The sequence below is a fragment of the Dermacentor variabilis genome, chromosome 8 (genome assembly GCF_050947875.1).
Source record: "Dermacentor variabilis isolate Ectoservices chromosome 8, ASM5094787v1, whole genome shotgun sequence".
NCBI lineage: Eukaryota > Metazoa > Arthropoda > Arachnida > Ixodida > Ixodidae > Dermacentor > Dermacentor variabilis.
Window position 1 is genome coordinate 135,544,400 of NC_134575.1, and position 18,501 is coordinate 135,562,900.

General features: G+C 45.6%; 1 protein-coding gene across 1 annotated transcript; it reads right to left on the reverse strand.

Annotated features, from left to right (window-relative positions):
• Positions 1-6,129: 6,129 nt before the first annotated feature.
• LOC142591293 (uncharacterized) lies at positions 6,130-18,135 on the reverse strand. Its single transcript, XM_075703622.1, has 2 exons — positions 17,713-18,135; positions 6,130-6,209 (listed from the first exon to the last, which is right to left on the reverse strand). The coding sequence occupies exons 1-2, from the start codon at positions 18,063-18,065 to the stop codon at positions 6,137-6,139; spliced, it is 426 nt and encodes a 141-aa protein (XP_075559737.1). The 5' UTR covers positions 18,066-18,135; the 3' UTR covers positions 6,130-6,136.
• Between the last annotated feature and the right edge of the window lie 366 nt (positions 18,136-18,501).

The following is an 18,501-nucleotide window of genomic DNA, read 5'->3' on the forward strand; positions in this document are numbered from 1 at the left end:
CAGGGAATCTCTACACTTCATCTTATCCTTTCATCGTGCGGAACTTGAGAACAATGAGGTTTTACTACAAGAAGTATCACAGAAAAATCTGCTGTCCATTCATCACCTGTTAGACCACATTTTATATTAGGATAAAAATAAATATGTGTACCATTATTTTTCCAAAGTAATACTGGTCTAATTTTTGTGATACTACGTTTCACCTTGCCGTTAATAAACAGACTTGTAATAGCGCTTAAAAGTCAGAAAAAATAATCACTAATGTTCGCAATTTTTTCGATAACTGAAGAATGATGTAGGTAGTTTTATTTCCTTCCGACTGTTGTCCAGGTGTCATGTTGGCCGTGATATTTCGTGTTGCCTGAAATGCGTGTAATTGCATTACGTTTGAAGTTAGAATGGCGAAACTGCCGTGAATATATTCATCAACGGCTGTCATGTGATCAACGGATGCCGGGCTGTCCGAAGTTTGATCAAGCATATTGTCGCTGAACCTGTCCAGAAGTCCACAAAAATGTCAGCTGTTTAAACGCCGACTCGCAGTCAGCAGTCCACAAGTGTGGGGTGTCTTTCTGAAGGAGACACGTGAGGTGAGAGGCATTAATTCATTCATTCACAAAACTTTATTACTGTCCTGAAGCCCGGTCTTTTCAGACCGAGGCGGGCCGCGTCCAAGTCGGCACCGCCTGGCCGAGCCTTATGGTGTCATCGTGGACCCTCTGGACAGCCCGTAGCTGATCTTTATATGAAGAGCTTGTTATCATCTTGTGCCAGTAAAGCCATATTTCTTCGGGGTCGGCGAGAGTCGCGGGACAGCCCGCCAACATGTGTCTGATGTCTGACGTTACATTCTTTCCTAATTTCTCTTTCGGGGTGAATTTTATTTATGAAATACGGAGTGGGGTACGTCCCGGTTTGCAGTAAACGTAGCGTGACTGCCTGAGCCCTGTTCAAGATATTCTTGATAAAGCACTGAAAACATGAACAAACGTCCAAAAGGCTTCTCAGATCTTTCAGCTTGTGGCTGTTGGAAGTCGCGAACCGCTGCTATCTTTCCAGAGTCTGGACGTATGCCGTCTTTGTCGACCAGAAAGCCTAGTACGAGGGCTTGACGCTCACGAAAAATGACGCTCACCTATTTCGAGCTTAAAATAAGGCCAGCTTGCTGGAGACAGTCAAGAACGACCAACAGGCGCTGATTGTGTTCGGGAAATGTCCGGCCGTAGATAATGACGTCGTTTAAATAGCACATGCAAATTTCCCATTTGAGTCCGCGGAGCACGCTGTCCATAAATTGCTTGAATGTCGCTGGAGCGTTGCATAAGCCAAAGGGCATAAAGGCCAGAATACACGGAGCGAACTTTCACGACGAAGTTCGGGCGGCAGAAAATCTGCCGCGGCGCGACGCCGTATGTTCGTCGGGCTGCGCTACATGGAGCGAAGACACGGCGACCGCCGCCGGCGAGTCGCTGCGTTGTTATCAGTGTGGCTAGACGAGGCAAATGCGCTGTCGTGAAACACTTGACAAAAAAAAACTTTAACGAAAATTATTATCGCTTTTGAATTACCGAACACTCTAAAAACGCGTAAAATTTTGTTTAGAAATGATTTCTAGTCTTTTTTATGTCTTTGAGACATTCGTGTGCCGATGTAGTTCAAAGAAAGCGGCGATGCTATGCGTTGTGGCAACAATGGGCAGGTAAACAACTTTCGGCTCCTCCAACTCCGCGGCTCTGTTCTGTGGCTCAACGCGCGCGCGGCCGAAGCAAGCAGACCCGAAAGTAGCGCACGTGAGCTTGTCTAACCACGGCTGTTATTAACTTGTTAAATTCCAGCCGCGCCGCTTTGGATGCCATGAATACGAAAAGCGGGAGACCGGCGTGAACGATAGAGCGGGATCGGGATACACGGACAAGCGGGGAAGCCTAGCTGGAAGTCGGGGCGGATAGTGAGACCTGATTGGCTTGCTTTGGGGCGCCGCTCGTTTGCCGCTTCCGGTATCGTCGCCGCCCGACGAACTTTTCTGCGCCAGCTGGATCGGCGGCGAACGACGTTTTCTCCGCCGCCGCGCGTCGCGCGTATGCCGCCGGGCGTAGAACGCCGACTATTCGTCGCATATTCGCTCCATGTATTCTGGCCTTAAGGTTGAACTCAAAAGAGACCGGCAGGTGTCACGAAGGCTATATTCTCCTTGTCTGATGGGTGCATGGGAATTCGCCAATATCCTGACCATAAATCGACAGAAGTACGGCATGGAGTGGAGGCAGTCGACGGCGTAGTATATTCTTGGTAGGGGGGCACACGTCTTTCTTTGTGACGGTGTTTAGGCGGCGATAGTCCACACAGAATCTCCATTAGTTGTCTTTTTTCTTGACTAGGACACAGGAGCAGCCCAGGGGCCACACGCTTCCTGGATCACTCTTTTCCGTAACATTTTTTTTTGACCTACACGGCGATGATATTTCTCTCTGAAGGTGGAACGCGGTAGGGCTTCTGACGAATTGGCGTTGCTTGCCCTGTATGGATGCGGTGTTGCATACGAGGCGCCGGTGGTGTATGGGACGCTCGTTGGCCTTGAGCAAAATCAAACACTGTGGCGTAGCGAGCGAGCACAGCTTCCAGCAGACACTGCTCACTAGAAGACAGCGACTTGTTAATCATGCGCTTAAAGTCAGCAGAATTATCATGGTTGGGATCGGGGTTGGATTTCTTTTCGGCAGTTGACATTTCGACCGTTCCGACGCTGACAATGGCTTGTTCATCAAAACTTGCCAGTTTAAGTCCTGGCGGCAATGTTATGGATTGGGTTGAAACGTTCACTGTCCACAAACGAGTACAACCATCAGTGGTGACAACGAGGGAGCGAGGGACTATCACATTTTTCTTGAGCGCATTGTTATGATCGGGCTCTGCTAAACCACAACAAGAACCTGTACGAGGGAGAGAAGTATTCACAGGTACAAATATTGCAGTCTGAGGGGGCAAATACACATCTTGTGACACGAAGAGAACGTCGGTGGCATCACTGGTGCTATCTGTCATTGAAGATCGCGCGTCGCGACGAAGAGACATCGCGCCACTTCCACAATCCAAAGTTGCCCCCCATTCACGCAAGAAATCAATTCCTAAAATAATGTCATGCGTTTAACGTGCAAGCACAGTAAATTCGCTTCGAAATGTATGGTCCCCTATCATAACTCAAACAAGTATGACCCCAAGGGGGCGTAACATTTCCCCGCCAACTCCACGCAAGGCAGCGTTCCGATCCCAAGAAAACATAACTTTTTGTCCAAGACGATTTTTGAAAGACAGGCTCATGATAAAAACTGCAGCCCTGGTATCAGCCAAAGTAAAAACACTCGCATTGTCAACTGAAACACACACTTTGTTTTTAAACAATTTCGCACAAGGGGGCCTTGATGAAGATGAAGATATAGCGGCCTCACCCCCGTCGGTCGCACCAGCTAGTTTCCCAGCGGCGGCGGTGATAACGAGCGATGACGAGTTGACGGAGAGCGTCGTTGTCTTGTCGGTGGTGGTGTTAGGCTGCGATCGGAAACGGGGGAGTCGCTGCGGTTCGTGCCTCGCTGCTACAGCCGTTAGGTGGAACTGGGATATGGCCAGGGCTCGTCAGCGGGCACGCGGGGTGTATAGGCATTAAACCGTGGAGCACGCTGCTGACGGCGGTGGCAATACCTAGCAACATGTCCAGGCACACCGCAACTGTAGCAGATGCGGGAGTCCTGACTTGTCGCGGTTGACACCGGCGAAATGGGCGACAGCGGTGGAAATTAACTCTCAGGTTTGTTGGAGGAGGGAAGAGCCAGCGGAACAAATCGTTGTGGCGCATGTTGCCGGCGTCCCAGACTTGTCGGTTGCGGTGGAAAGTTGCTGCTCTCCAGACGATCACCATAGGTCCTGCGAGGCTCTCGGTAAATCCGACGTGCTCAGGTGGCCGGTGACACACGAAATCGATCGTCAAATGCACACTGATGGCACACTGGAGCGTCGTCAGCAAATTTAAGGCGTTTAAGCTCTTATTTAACCACTTGCGAATCACCGTGGAGATGTTGTCATAGTAGTCACATTGTCCAAGTGTCCAAACATTCGTCCAATCCTTCTAATTTTCAACGCTTTACATGCCCGGCAGTGTTTCTTAAAATCGGACGGAGTACTAAGGCCTTCCTTCGTTATAAGAAAATTATAAACATCTTCTGCCATTCCTTTAAGCAGATGTCTTACGCTGTCTTCGTCTGTCATGGTGGTGCTGACGATTCCACATAACTTCAAAACAGCCTGTATGTACGTTGTATAAGTTTCGTCAGGTAACAGAGCTCGTTGGGAAAGCGTCTGCTCAGCCTTCTTTTTCTTAGAGATGGGGTTCCCGAATAACTTAGTGAATTCTTCTACAAAATTATCCCATCTTGTCAGAACGTTCTCGTGGTTTTCAATCCAGAGGAGCGCGGTTACAGCGAGAAAAGAAAATCTACGTTATCGAGCTGCTTCGTAGTGCTCCAGTGGTTGTGGCGACTCACTAACTCTGTTTCAGCCAGTCGTCGACGTCTTCGTTCGCCTTCCCCGAAAAGGTGGGTGGCTCTCGCAGCGGTGTCGAGTAGCCAACCTGCCTTGCGCGACTGCTGTCTGGTTCGCCGCAGGTGGGGTCGTCGTTGCCTTCTCCGGAATCAGTCGCGTCCGCTGCTTGTGGTCGTAAATCGGCCAAGCGTCTACTCCGTCGGACAGCTGGTAGACCTGGGTCATCCAGGATTGTACAAGAGTTGCCCCGCACTTCCACCAAAAATGCTACGAAAGAGCTACACGGAAGCGGCGGCACTTCCATCTGCCACCGCAGCAGATGTCTCTTCATTTTTCTTTCATCACATCATACTCCGCCACGGCGCTTCGCGGGTTTTCATCAGTGACCGTGGACGGCAATTCGCCGCCGACGTCGTTTAAGAACTTTCGCGGCTTTGTGGTTCTGCATGTCGTCATTCCATTCCTTACCACCCGCAAACCAACAGCCTTACGGAGCGGACAAATCGAACCCTTACCATCATGTTATCAATGCGTGTCGCTGCTGACCACAAAAATCGGGACGCCGTCTCACCTTTTGTAACGTACGCGTACAACAGTGCCAAGCACCAAGTTACTGGATATGCGCCGTTCTTTTTGTTCTACGTACGCGCTCCCGGAGGTTTCTGGACACCATTCTACCTTTATCGTGTCAAGAAGATCCTTGAACCATCCAAACTCTGTGTCGTGCTGATGAAGCACGTCGACTGGCACAAATTATGACGTTGTCCTTACAAGGCAACAGCAAGATTTGATACAATACACACCACATCCCCGTCAGCTTTACTCCCGGTGGCTATATTTGGTTGTGGACACCTGTTCGCAAAAATGGACTGTACCGCAAGTTTCTCGCCACTTACACGGGATCATTCACCCGACTCAGTCGCTTGAGTGATGTGAACTCAGTCATCGCCGAAGTGACGACAAGTAATCGACGTTCACGTGCGACGCAAGTTGTTCACGTGGCCAGACTCAAGCAGTACCATCCAAGTCCCTTTAACTCACTCAGTGAGCTTCGTCTGCCCGTGGGGAAAAAGTCGCAGCACTGCGCGACGGAGGCAGAGAAAGAAGAAGTAGAGTGCGCGCGTATTACCTCGGTGTACTCAGCCCCGGCGTTGCCTTGCCTGTGGCTCCCTCCTGTACCTCGTTTCAGCCTGTAAATAAACATCTTTCATAACAATATGTTTGCACTCGCTCGCCTCCCAATAGTTACTCTTGAACTGTGAGACAACTTAATAAGGAGAGTGCTGTAAACGAAATGGCAATTCAGTGAAGTCACTATCCGGTTTGAGGAAATATTTGGCGACTAGATTTTCAGTTAATTTGTTTTCTTACTTGCATCAGTAGCTGTCAACACGGGCATCGGCTACTAACTAATGTCCTGTGTATTTATATCATATAGCACATGAAAAGAGCTGGTCCTATCCGTTATATACATAGATAGAAATAAACTTTATTTATGGACTAGGCTTCTTCGACTCAAACCCAAAAGTTGGTGGCTTCTTCAGTTCAGGCAGCCATGGGTCACTGTGCCGCCCGAGTCCTGTTCACCAATCGTTGCTCGTTTTCAGCGCCATGCATCTCGATCAGAGCCTCGACTGATCTCCAAATCCTTGTTCTCGTTCAGCAGCTGTCGCCGCCTGCGAGCGGGAATGGAAATTCTATATACAGTGCAATCTTTCTTAGTTCGAATAGCGATCTTTGCGTATTTCAGCCGTTTGGTGCCTGCCTGCCTGCCGGCCCACTCACACGCCCGCACGCCCGCCCGCTCACCGCCCGTCTGTCTGTCTGTCTGTCTGTCTGTCTATCTATCTATCTATCTATCTATCTATCTATCTATCTATCTATCTATCTATCTATCTATCTATCTATCTATCTATCTATCTATCTATCTATCTATCTATCTATCTATCTATCTATCTATCTATCTATCTATCTATCTGTCTGTCTGTCTATCTGTCTGTCTGTCTGTCTGTCTGTCTGTCTGTCTGTCTGTCTGTCTGTCTGTCTGTCTGTCTGTCTATCTATCTATCTATCTATCTATCTATCTATCTATCTATCTATCTATCTATCTATCTATCTATCTATCTATCTATCTATCTATCTATCTATCTACATGATATCGTATGCCGACAATTTTTTTATTCTTCCACCACCGAAATGCGGTCGCCACCGCCCACACCGTCGTCGTCATGCCGTACTGCTCGCGTCTTCATCGTCATTACCAATTCTTCATCCGGTTCTTGTTCCCCAACTTTATTTCTTATTCATTGCTTTCACCAACTTATTCCCGCACCCTTCGGCCAAAGCCAAGCGAAAGCCACTAGGCCACGCCAAAGCCAGTACGCTACGGGAAAGGCAGTACGCTACCCAGCAAGGCACCTTACCCAAGGTTCCCATTCATTTATTTTAGAATTGTTCCGTTTTTTGCCCTCCTAGAGCACAGGCGAAATTTCGTAAGCGTTTACTATATTGCCTTCAAAGAGGTTAAAAAAACATCAGGGCTTAGCAATTTTATATACCAATAAGCAACACTAACTTTAAAACGTTTCTGCCCGTATCTTCAGTCGTTGCCCACATTGCCTCAACCGATAAATTTCTTGAGTGATATAATTCTTTTTTCTGAAACCAGCGAAAAAAACCTACAGCGTTTTTTAGTGATCGTCGCTGCACCGACTGTACGGCTGTAAAATATAATACATGAAAGTTGGAGTGAATGTTGCTTACGGTGCTGGTCTAAGGTCATAGTCCAATCTTGACTACATGGATTAGAATATCCATACAAATCGTCTTCTTTCTTCGATGATCATTCAAGAATACATAGAAAAATGCAGACAGTGTAGTTATGAAAACTTACGAAAGAAACGAAGGGATTACTTGAACGAGAGTCACCATTGGAAATCGATATGCTTAGGGCACTGAGAAACGCATGCAAATGCAACGAGTAAACAAAGAAAATAAGGACAAACTGAAAACAGAGGTGTGACCAATGAACAATCAAACCCCAGCCGTCAGACCCCAGCAGCTGCGAAGCAATCGACCGCGGAGGCGGTCCGACCTGTGACGCAGCAGAAGGCGCTAAGAATCTCTGGATTCGGACAGGCCACCCTAGGAATCTGAACCTGGCAATGTTTAACGCTAGAACATTACCTAGTGAGGTGAGCCTAGAAGTGCTATTGGAGGAAATAGCGGGTAGTAAATGGGATACAAGAGGGCTCAGTGAGGTTAGGAGGACAAAATACGGTGCTAAAAAGCAGGCACGTCCTGTGCTACCGGGGCATAGCGGAGAGACGAGAACTAGGAGTCGGATGCCTGATTAATAAGGATATAGCTGGTAACGCACAGTAACTCTATAGCATTAAGGAGAGGGTGGCAGGGCTTGTTGTGAAACTTAATAAGAGGAACAAATTGAAGGTCGTACAGATCTAAGCCCCTACATCCAGTCTTGATGACCAGGAAGTCGAAAGCTTCTGTGAAGACGTGGAATCGGCGGTGGGTAAAGTCAAAACAAAATACACTCTACTGATGGGCGACTTCAATATCACGGTAGGCAAGAAGCAGGCTGGAGACAAGTCAGTGGGGGAATATGGCATAGGCACTAGGAATAGCAGTGGAGAGTTATTAGTAGAGTTTGCAGAGCGGAATAACATGCGGATAATGAATACTTTCTCCCGCAAGCGGGATAGCCGAAAGTGGACGTGGAGTAGCCCAAATGGCGAGGCTAGAAATGAAATAGACCTCATACTCTGCGCTAACCCTGACATCATACAAGATGTGGACGTGCTTGGCAAGGTGCGCTGCAGTGACCGTAAGATGGTAAGAACTCGAATTAGCCTAGATTGAACGCCTAGATTAGCCTAGACTGAGCCTAGAATTAGCCTAGACTGAGCCTGAACGAATTAGCCTAGAGTGAACGGAAGAAACTGGTACATGAGAAGCCGATCAATGAGTTAGCGGTAAGAGGGAAAATAGATCAATTCCAGATCAAGCTACAGAACAGGTATTCAGCGTTAATTCAGGAAGAGGACCTTAGTGTTGAAGAAATTACCGGCAATCTTATGGGCATCATTAAGGAGTGTGCAATAAATGTCGGGGGTAACTTGGTTAGACAGGATACCAGTAAGCTATCGCAGGAGACGAAAGATCTAATTAGGAAAGGCCAATGTATGAAAGCCTCTAACCCTAGAGCTAGAATATGATTGGCAGAATTTTCGAAGTTAATCAACAAGCGTAAGACACCTGACATAAGGAAGTATATTATGGATAGAATTGAACATGCCCTCAGGAACGGAGGAAGCCTAAAAGCAGTGAAGAAGAAACTAGAAAAAGGCAAGAATCAGATGTATGCGTTAAGAGACAAAGTCGGCAATATTATTACTAATATGAATAAGATAGTTCAAGTTGCTGAGGAGTTCTGTAGATATTCATAAAGTACCAGTGGCACCCACGCAGATAATGGAAGAAGGAATAGTCTAGAGGAATTTCACATCCCATAAGTAACGCCGGAAGAAGTAAAGAAAACCTTGGGAGCTATGCAAAGGGGGAAGGCAGCTGCAGAAGTTCGGGTGACCGCAGATTTGTTGAAGGATGGCGGGAAGATTGTTCTAGAAACAGTGGCCACTCTGTATACGCAATGCCTCATGACCTCGAGCATACCGGAATCTTGAAGGAACGCCAATATATGAGTAGTACATAAGAAAGGGGACGCCAAAGACTTGAAAAAGTATACCGATCAGCTTACTCTCCGTTGCCTACAATGTATTTATTAAGGTAATCGCCAATAGAATCAGGAACACATTAGACTTCTGTAAAGGACCAGGCAGGATTGCGTAAAGACTACTCAACAGTAGACCATATTCAAACTACTTATCAGGGGATAGAGAAATGTGCGGAATATAGCCAGCCCTTATATATGGCTTTCATTGATTACGAGAAAGCGTTTGATTCAGTCGAAAGCTCAGCAGTCATTCAGGCATTACTTAATCAGGGTGTTAACCAGCCGTATGTAAAAATACTGAACGATATCTATAGCGGCTCCACAGCCACCATAGTCCTCCATAAAGAAAGCAACAAAAGCCCAAGAAAGAAAGGCGTCAGGCAGGGAAATACGATCTCTCGAATGCTATTCACACCCTTTTACAGGAGGTATTCAGAGACCTGGATAAATTGGTGATAAGAGTTAATGAAGTATACCTTCGTAACTTGCGATTGGCTGATGATATTGTCTTGCTTAGTAACGCAGGGGACCAACTGCAATGCATGCTCACTGACCTGGATAGGCAAAGCAGAAGGCTGGGTCTAAAAATTAATCTGCAGAAAACTAAAGTAATGTTTAACAGTCTCGGAAGAAAACAGCACTTTACGATAGGCAGCGAGGCACTGGAAGTGGTAAGGGAATACATCTACTTAGGGCAGGTTCCGGATCATGGATCCGGATTATGAGTTTGAAATAATCAAAAGAATAAGAAAGGGCTGGGGTGCGTTTGGCAGGCATTCTCAGATCGTGAACAGCAGGTTGCCATTATCCCTCAAAAAAAGAAAAGGCTAGAACAGTTGTGTCTTACCACTACTCACCTATGGGGCAGAAACCTGGAGGCTTACGAAAAAGGTTCTATTTGAAATGAGGATGACGCAACGAGCTATGGAAAGATGAATGATGGGTGTAACGTTAAGGGATAAGAAAAGAGCAGATTGGTTGTGGGAACAAACGCGAGTAGATTACATATTAGTTGAAATCAAGAAAAAGAAGTGGGGGGGGGGTGGGCCTGGGCCTGGGCAGGACATGTAATGAGGAGGGAACATAACCGATGGTCATTAAGGGTTACGGAATGGATTCCAAGAGAAGGGAAGCGTAGCATGGCGCGGCAGTAAGTTAGGTGGGTGGATAAGATTAAGAAGTTTGCAGGGACAACATGGCCACAATTAGCACATGAGCGGGCTAGTTGGAGAAGTATGGGAGAGGACTGTGCCCTGCAGTGGGCGTAGCCAGGCTGCTGCTGCTGATGATGATAATATTTGTGGTGCTGAATGTAAGCCCACATGCCTGGGTAGTGCGATGCGTGGCAAGATTTCCCTTATGTGAAATCTTTGGCAGGTGTTCCTCCCAGGTGGAAGGTCCTACAGCTGACAAATGTTTGCACACCCGGCTTCTCAAAAACATTTCTGCATTGACATCATGACCCATGCTCTGTGCTGCATGTTACTTATGCCATCAACTATCGCGCCCCGCCTTTGTGCTCTTCTAGTGATTGCCGTAGCCGCAGAATGTTCTGGCAATCCAACCCTTAAATAACTTGAATGATTATTATGGGTCGGCGTTAATTCTTCCGCTCGTTCTTAAAACAAAGTGCTTTCATTGGGTGTCGAATAGGCATTGACTGTGTACTTTAGTGCCATTTTTTTTCACCTTCTAATCAGTAATGAATATCTCACCTGTACGTCGCTTTGGTTACGGTTTCACAGTTACGCACTAGTGTCTTCACTGCCACAAGGCAATTGGCACTATTGTAGAAAAATACACAGATTTATTAACACATAAATTACAGATCAGAACAAAGCAGCCTGCTACCCCGCTGAAAATTTCCGTGAGGGGCATTGTTAGTGTGCGCTCTGTAGTATTTGCACGTACTTCACTGTCGTCATCAATATATACCCACCATCACCCCTGGCCTAGTTGGTCTGACATCTGTTACAAAGCATTTCAGAATTAAACTTTTGAACTGAAATTAATCGTTCAGTTTCGTGAATTTGATTAAAGGCAATGTGTTACTGAGCAAGCTGTGGCTTAGAATATAACAGAGCTCTACACACGGCACTATGTCGAGTCAGTCCTCGCTTTAGGTGAGTAGTGTCGGACTCGTAAAATCTTTAGTGCATCATATTTGCCAAATGCTCACATTTTGACGTCTAATAATGTGTCGCCTGGTGTTGGGCTGCTGAGCACGAGGTCGCGGGATCGAATCCCGGCCACGGCGGCCGCATTTCGATGGGGGCGAAATGCGAAAACACCCGTGTGCTTAGATTTAGGTGCACGTTAAAGAACCCCAGGTGGTCAAAATTTCCGGAGTCCTCCACTACGGCGTGCCTCATAATCAGAAAGTGGTTTTGGCACGTAAAACCCCAAATATTAAAAAAAAATAATGTGTCGCCTAGCTATAAATTTTTCTGATATTTTAGATTCCAAAAGAACGATGTGAATAGGACACGAGAAACGAGAAAAATGAGTCCGTTGCGTAATAAATACAGTATTGGTTTTCTGTGCTAGAGATCCTCAGTCTGAGTACGGGTGTAAGACAAATGTATTTGCATACAAGTTGTATTCATTATAAAGCTTCCGCACGCGGTGAAAGTCTCCATTACTTTCGTTATATTAGTCCGCTGTCATTACGGTATTTAATGTCTTCGTTCTCCTCTTCTGTATCTTCGTCCTCTTTGTTGTTGGTTCATCCGAGATCACTACATCATCCCGACCATCTATCTTCATCTCTCCTGGTATGATATTGAAGAATATTAGCGATTGACGCCTCTTCTGTTTTTCTAGGGGTCCTTCATAATACACGGTCTTCAGTATCCCTTAGTGCTTTATTATTTTCAATACAGAATATGGGCCTAGAAATGGGCACTTTGAGTCCAACCTCTTTCGGACCAGCACCATGTGTCCTGGTTCAATATCAGGCGTGGAGTAGTGACGCTTGTCGAAGTTCTTTCTTGTTGTTTTAACGTAGTTTTCTTTCTGGTTCAAATCTAGTGGTTAATTGCGAAGTGTTCTTTTTTCAACTATATCAAGTTCTTTGTCCGCAGTTCACCAAAGTGTTTCTGGAAGCGGTAATGTAAGGGCTACATCCCTAGGCTGCAGTGTGAGATCGGTTATGGTGACGAACAGCTGCTTCCAGAGCGCACTTCTACCCGCCTTTGAAGTCGGAGTATAGAGCTAGGAATGGGACTTCAAGTTCCGAATAACCCTTTCTGCAAGCGAATTTGCTTCTGGGTAATATGGCGCTAGAAAACGTAGCTCGACGCCCCTTGCTTCAGACCACTGGCGAAGTTTCTCGCTTCGAAATGTAGGTCCATTGTCCGCAACGATAATCTTAACATTGGAGAAGATATCCCCCTCTAGAAAAGAAGTTAGGCAGTTCGTATCTACCCTGCCAGCTTCAGCAGCCACAAACCGCGTACACTCGTCCACTTCAACTCTAAATGCTTGCGTATTTCTGACCCCCTTGCCATTCTTTTTGAGTTCAACAAAATCAAGTTGTAGTATATTGAAGGGTAAATCCGAATATTCCGGCGTGGCCATTCTGTTTTCACATGGCCTAAACATCGCTTTGCAAAGTTGGTAGTTTGACAAGTTTTTTATGTATTTAGCGATATCTTTCTTCTTGACTTTCGAAATTAATCTTGCTGTTGGCTTCCTGTATGGTTTAGTAAAGCCATCATAGCGTCCAGACTCCGGGCTGTCGTGGTAGAGTCGCAGTGCGGTCGGCATTGCTGTTTCGGGCACTACTAAGTTTCCGCTTTGTATCTTCATTTCTTGCGTTCCTTGTCAAAGTTTGGTGATATACACTTGTTTATGTGTAACTCCTCTTGGTACATGAAGTCTAGACAGAACATCTGCGTCCTGGTACTTTTTGCCTGGGTGATGCATGTCCTCGAAAGTGTACTGTTCAGTTTCACTCAGCCATGTTGCCTCTGTACTTTTGGCTGTGTGAGTGGCAAGAGGTGACTAAGGGCTTGGTTGTCCGTAAACAGTTTTAAGCTTCTTACTTCCAGATAGCCTTTGCCGTGCAGTGGGCGTAACCAGGCTGACGATAATGATGATGATGATAATGATGATGATGACTTCCAAATAGCTTCTAATATACTTGAGAGCCCTGACTACAGCCAACGCTTCTTTTCCTGTGGTAGCATAGCTTAGTTGGGTCTTGATAATTTGTAAGAAAAATATCCTATCACATATAGTTGTTTCGCGAGGGGCTTGAGGTGTCTTTGATGAAGATTGGCTTCTGTACCACAATGAATGTACCATAATGAGCGTACAGTTCAAATGACAGGTTAAAGCGTGGCAGCGTCAGGACTGGGCCGGAAGAAATAATTTCAACAAGTTCTGTGTAACACTTTTCGCACTCTTCAGACAACACAGATAGGGCTTCTTATAGAATAAGGGGTATGACATTTTGTCTTTGTTGCTCAAACCTCTATGAATGCGCTGAAATGCACAGCTAGGCTTAGGAACGCTCGAAGAGAGTGCAGTTCAGAGGGCTTCAGAAAACTCTTGACATGCTGGACACTTTCTTCTTTGGTACTCTTCGTCTTCCAATCGAATATTCCACCGAGAAAAACAACCCTCTGGCGCAGGAATCCACTATTTCTGACGTTAATCTTAAGCTGTGCCCTGACCATTCCACCTAGAACCATTGACGGATGACTAACGTGGTCTTCCCTTATTCTTCAATAGAGAAGTTTTTACCTAGATACACTCCACAACATTTACCTATAAATTCTTTTGAGCACAGAGTACTTTATTCTCTGGAACCACGCGCCTGAGTTTTGCCACCCAAAAGGCAGCCGGTTGTATTCATAGATGTGGAAAGGTGTATCAAACGCAGTGAATGCATTGGTTTCCTCTGAGTGGTACATCCTCATATCCGTTAAATAGGTGTATCCTGGAAAACCACTGACATCCACCAGTCTGGTCAATTATTTCGTCAATTCGTGGCCTCGGGAAAGGGAACAGTTCCATTTATCGGTTGATAAGCCGGTAATCTGTGCACAAACGATAAAATCTTTTTTCTTTTGGCACTGTGGTAGTGGGTGAGGCAAACGGAGAGGTCCGAAGGTCTGATAATACCAGCACCAACATTCCTTGTAGCTCCTGTTTAAACGATACTTTGTTTTCATGTCTTAGACCACATGCTTTATTCCTCACAACACTTTTGTCTCGAAGTTCAAAAGGCACTTTGATTGCAGCCGCCGCGGGAGGATAGGTGCTGACACACAAAAGTTCCGGAAACTTGCCCGGAACCTCGTCAGAGCATGTGATTGTCCAAAGTTGTGACTTGATCAGGTTTGAATTCCCTGTGGTGATGATGTCGTTCCAAATAATGTTCATCTTGAATAGCTTCATCTCAGAAGGGTTGAAATCCGGGCCAGTTGGTACATAGCTGAAGAAAAAACGAGTCACAAAACACAAAGAACAAGAAGAGAGGTTCACACCACAGCGACTGGACTATCAACTGAGCTTTATTAGAAACGGCGAAGTCCCAGCAAGGCCAGCAGAGCATGCGCATCCAGAGCATCACTAATCACAGAGCATGAAAAGTCATGTTGTTGCATCTATCGTAACTGATCTAAAAAGGCAAATTCTTTTTCAAGTAAGCGCACCGAGGTTGTACTAATGCATTGGTACATCGTCGTCGTCATCATCATCATTAGTACATTAGTACAGCATCTGAGTCGAACACTTGTTCGTCAATTGGGGTATGTGAACATACACTTTTAATCAAGCAAATACCACTTAGTTTGATGGCTTCTGCAGACACAATTTTTATAAGGCAAAATAAAATTGTATCAATTTTGCACATGGTAAACTACTGGACATTAGAGTGCACAGTGAGGAGATGTATTAACCTTCCCAGACACATATGTACTTGTATTGAGACGAAGATATGTTTCCGTGAAGCGCGATCATTTTTCTTGCTGGAGCACATCTTAACCACTTCATTACAAAAAAAGCTTTGGTTTCAGGTAGTTGGTTCATTGTGCAAGTATGTGCATAGCCGCATGCGAAATCGACGAGCATGGAAGGAATATGTGGAACAGGATGGTGCCTTTGTCAATTTATTATTTTCTTCTTTGTCTTTTTCGTGAACTTTCCGGCCTGCACTTATGCTTATGTCACATTTGATACATCATATTCATCACATCTGATTTCTGGTTCACATCTGAAGCCGTGCTACACTTTAGTTAGATTGCATTTTCAACAAGTAATAATGTTTGATCATGCAATTATAGACGCTGCTCCTTAGAAGTATAGCATTCTTACCGCAATGTGAATGAAAAGCTACCATATATGACCTGAAATTTGATGCGCAAGATTTTAATGACAATGCTCCTTGCAGCTTTATACCCCTTTGCTACCCACTAGATAATATTGTAAATTTAATTTTAATTATTTGTGAGAAAGTGTAACGGATCAATCGCAACAGCAGAAGGAATCTACTTTCGTGATAAGGTCAACCGAACAGGAAATACGATACGGATGTTTACTGCTTTGAGACCGGGCAGGATATTACTGCAGAACCACAAGCCACACCTAGAAACAACGGGGTGCAGCCCATCCATGAATAACTTAATGTGAAATATAAGCAAAGCTAGCTAGACCTGTGGCCTCACATGAGAATATATAACACATTTCTAAATACGCTGTACTCTGAGTCAGGAACATCCATATGCTGTACAGGACGTTATCTATAGGGCAGCTGTCTGAGAATATGCACACGAAAAAAGTTTATCGCACAATTTATCTACATTACCAGCCCCATGCTTAGCAGCTCATCTGGTAACCTCTGCCATATAAGTGCATTCGTTTTGTGGCAGAAATGCGTTTGCTGGCCAGTAAAGCGGTACATATTTCTCTCCGAGCCTAGTGTCAATATTTGTGCGTTGCACACGTTTGTTATACGGTTAACTTTCCATTGTGTTCTTTATTTTTGAGAAAGTGGAGCCAATTAGAATAAAGGATATTTCTACACTTTACTACTGACGCAACTTTCGAAAATATACTTGTTTTATTATAAGATACGTTGTAAAGTTCAGGGGCATCATTGCATTCTGATGTTATTGTTTGTCAGTATGTTTCTCAAATTATTGTTCAGTTTGTCTCGTGACTGATCAATAAAAATTTTGACCTTTTAAGAGAGAAAATGTTTCAACTGAGCAACTCCGCGACTACAGATTACTTCCAATTCGCCAAGCATAAGTGCAGGAGCTTCTTATGAAAGAATCAAATATTCCCCACACATGAGTATTGCGAATCAGTTCTAACGTGATCATGGCTCTACATCGTGCTTTCACACTATTGGGAAGATTACTAGCCCTCGGTTGTGAATGAATGCAAGCACTCTGTACCGGGAAGTAGAAACACTCGGTTTATAGGAGTAGAAGCATTTGGTCCGGGGGAGTACTATTACCCTTGGGAGAGTATAAGAACTTTGGAAGAGTACTAGCACTACCTTGGAGTGGAGCAATACAACTTTGTCAGAAGGAGTTATTCTACTGTCTCTCAAAGAGGGTCGATCTATTCTCGTAAAGAGAATGAAATATGGGACAAAGAGATACTCCCTCAAAGAGTGTGCCCAGAACTCTCTTTGTTTTTAGAGTGTAATACATGCCTTTGCAAATTATTGAAGGGAGGCACCGTATGACATGAGAAATATCGGTCACAGTCGTACATCGTAAAAAGGAGGACGGAGTTCCACCTCGAAATGTCGGAAAAATGGATCGGTGACTGTGTTGATGAACAGAGCAGCGCTACGTAAATTAAACTGGAGTCGTGTTTGTATAACGATGCCTGGCGATTTTTGAATGCGAGATTTAAAAATAAAACACATTTCTGGAGAGCCAAGAAAGGCTTAGTGTCAAACGCCAACGACAACGCCTAGCCCTGCGCAAAGCCACAACAAAGTAGCAATAATCAAAAGAAAACACACGATCGGCGTAATATTGAAGTGATTAGGTGCAATATTTGCGCTCTAGCATTCCTGCGCACCCCCACACATCACACTTGTGTGAATGCGTGTGTGGGTGTCTGCATGAATGCGAGAATGATAAACTTGCGCCTAATTACTTCAATACGACGAATTACCAACTATCCCAATAGCAAATTCTGCTGGGCGCGAGAGACAGAGTTAATGGATAATCCAAATGCGATGGCAAAGAAAGTGCCGTAAATACCGACAACATACAAATAAAAACTGCTGTATGTGAAAGCAACTGAAACAGGACTCCTGGCTTTCTTGGTTAACAAAGGTAGCAGGTGAACATGTATTCAAAGTGCAAAACGCCTGAAATTCCTAGCCTTGAGCGAAGGAAAAAAAAACAATAAAGCGTGCTTTATTTTTTGAGGGCGAAGTGGTTCCCGCTCACCGATTGAACATGCCCGCAAGCCACTGGGCATATCGCATATATTGGGGGGCACCGGGCCAACTTGAGTAGCATTCACTCAACACGCCGAGCACGTCGACGCAGCTGCATCCGTCGCCACACCTGGTGCCGGAGAAGCCGCCGCAGGGACCGCCGCACTGAGGCACGCGCCGGCACACACCCCAATTCTCGTAGTCTTCGAGGACGCATTTGCACCCGACCGCACACTGGACATTGCGATCACCACCGCAGTAATGTCCGCACGGGTTCCGCTTGTAATACCAGTCTTCCCAGGCCAGCACGCCGGCCGGCCCCGCCAGCAGCAGGACCATAAGCAGGCGGCGCACGAACGACATGGAGCGAGAAGCGAAGACGCATGGAGGCTCAAACCGCAAGCTGCTGGCAGGAAGGTTGTCCTCGCCTGTCAAAACCTGCACGTGGAAGCAGAGAGAGAATTGAGCCATTAAATCAACTAAAGCAGAGTCCGAGTGCTTGCGTCGCCTCACGGTGAATTATAGCACGCGTTCTCTCGTATCCAGCTTTTCCATGCACCACGGTTTAGTTCGTGGGATTCCACCACGTGTTGTATTCACACTAATCTTTTGAAACTTCCCGCGGTGACAAAGTGCTGACGTCATCAAAATAAAAATAAAAGAATTAAAATCTATCCATGCGCACTTCACCATAAAGCTTGTCCCGCAGGCGTTATCGGTGTTCTTGATAAGTAGTAGCCGCTCGTCGGATGCAAATGACTTATCGTGCTAAGAGCTTTTAGTCGGGACGAAGCAAACC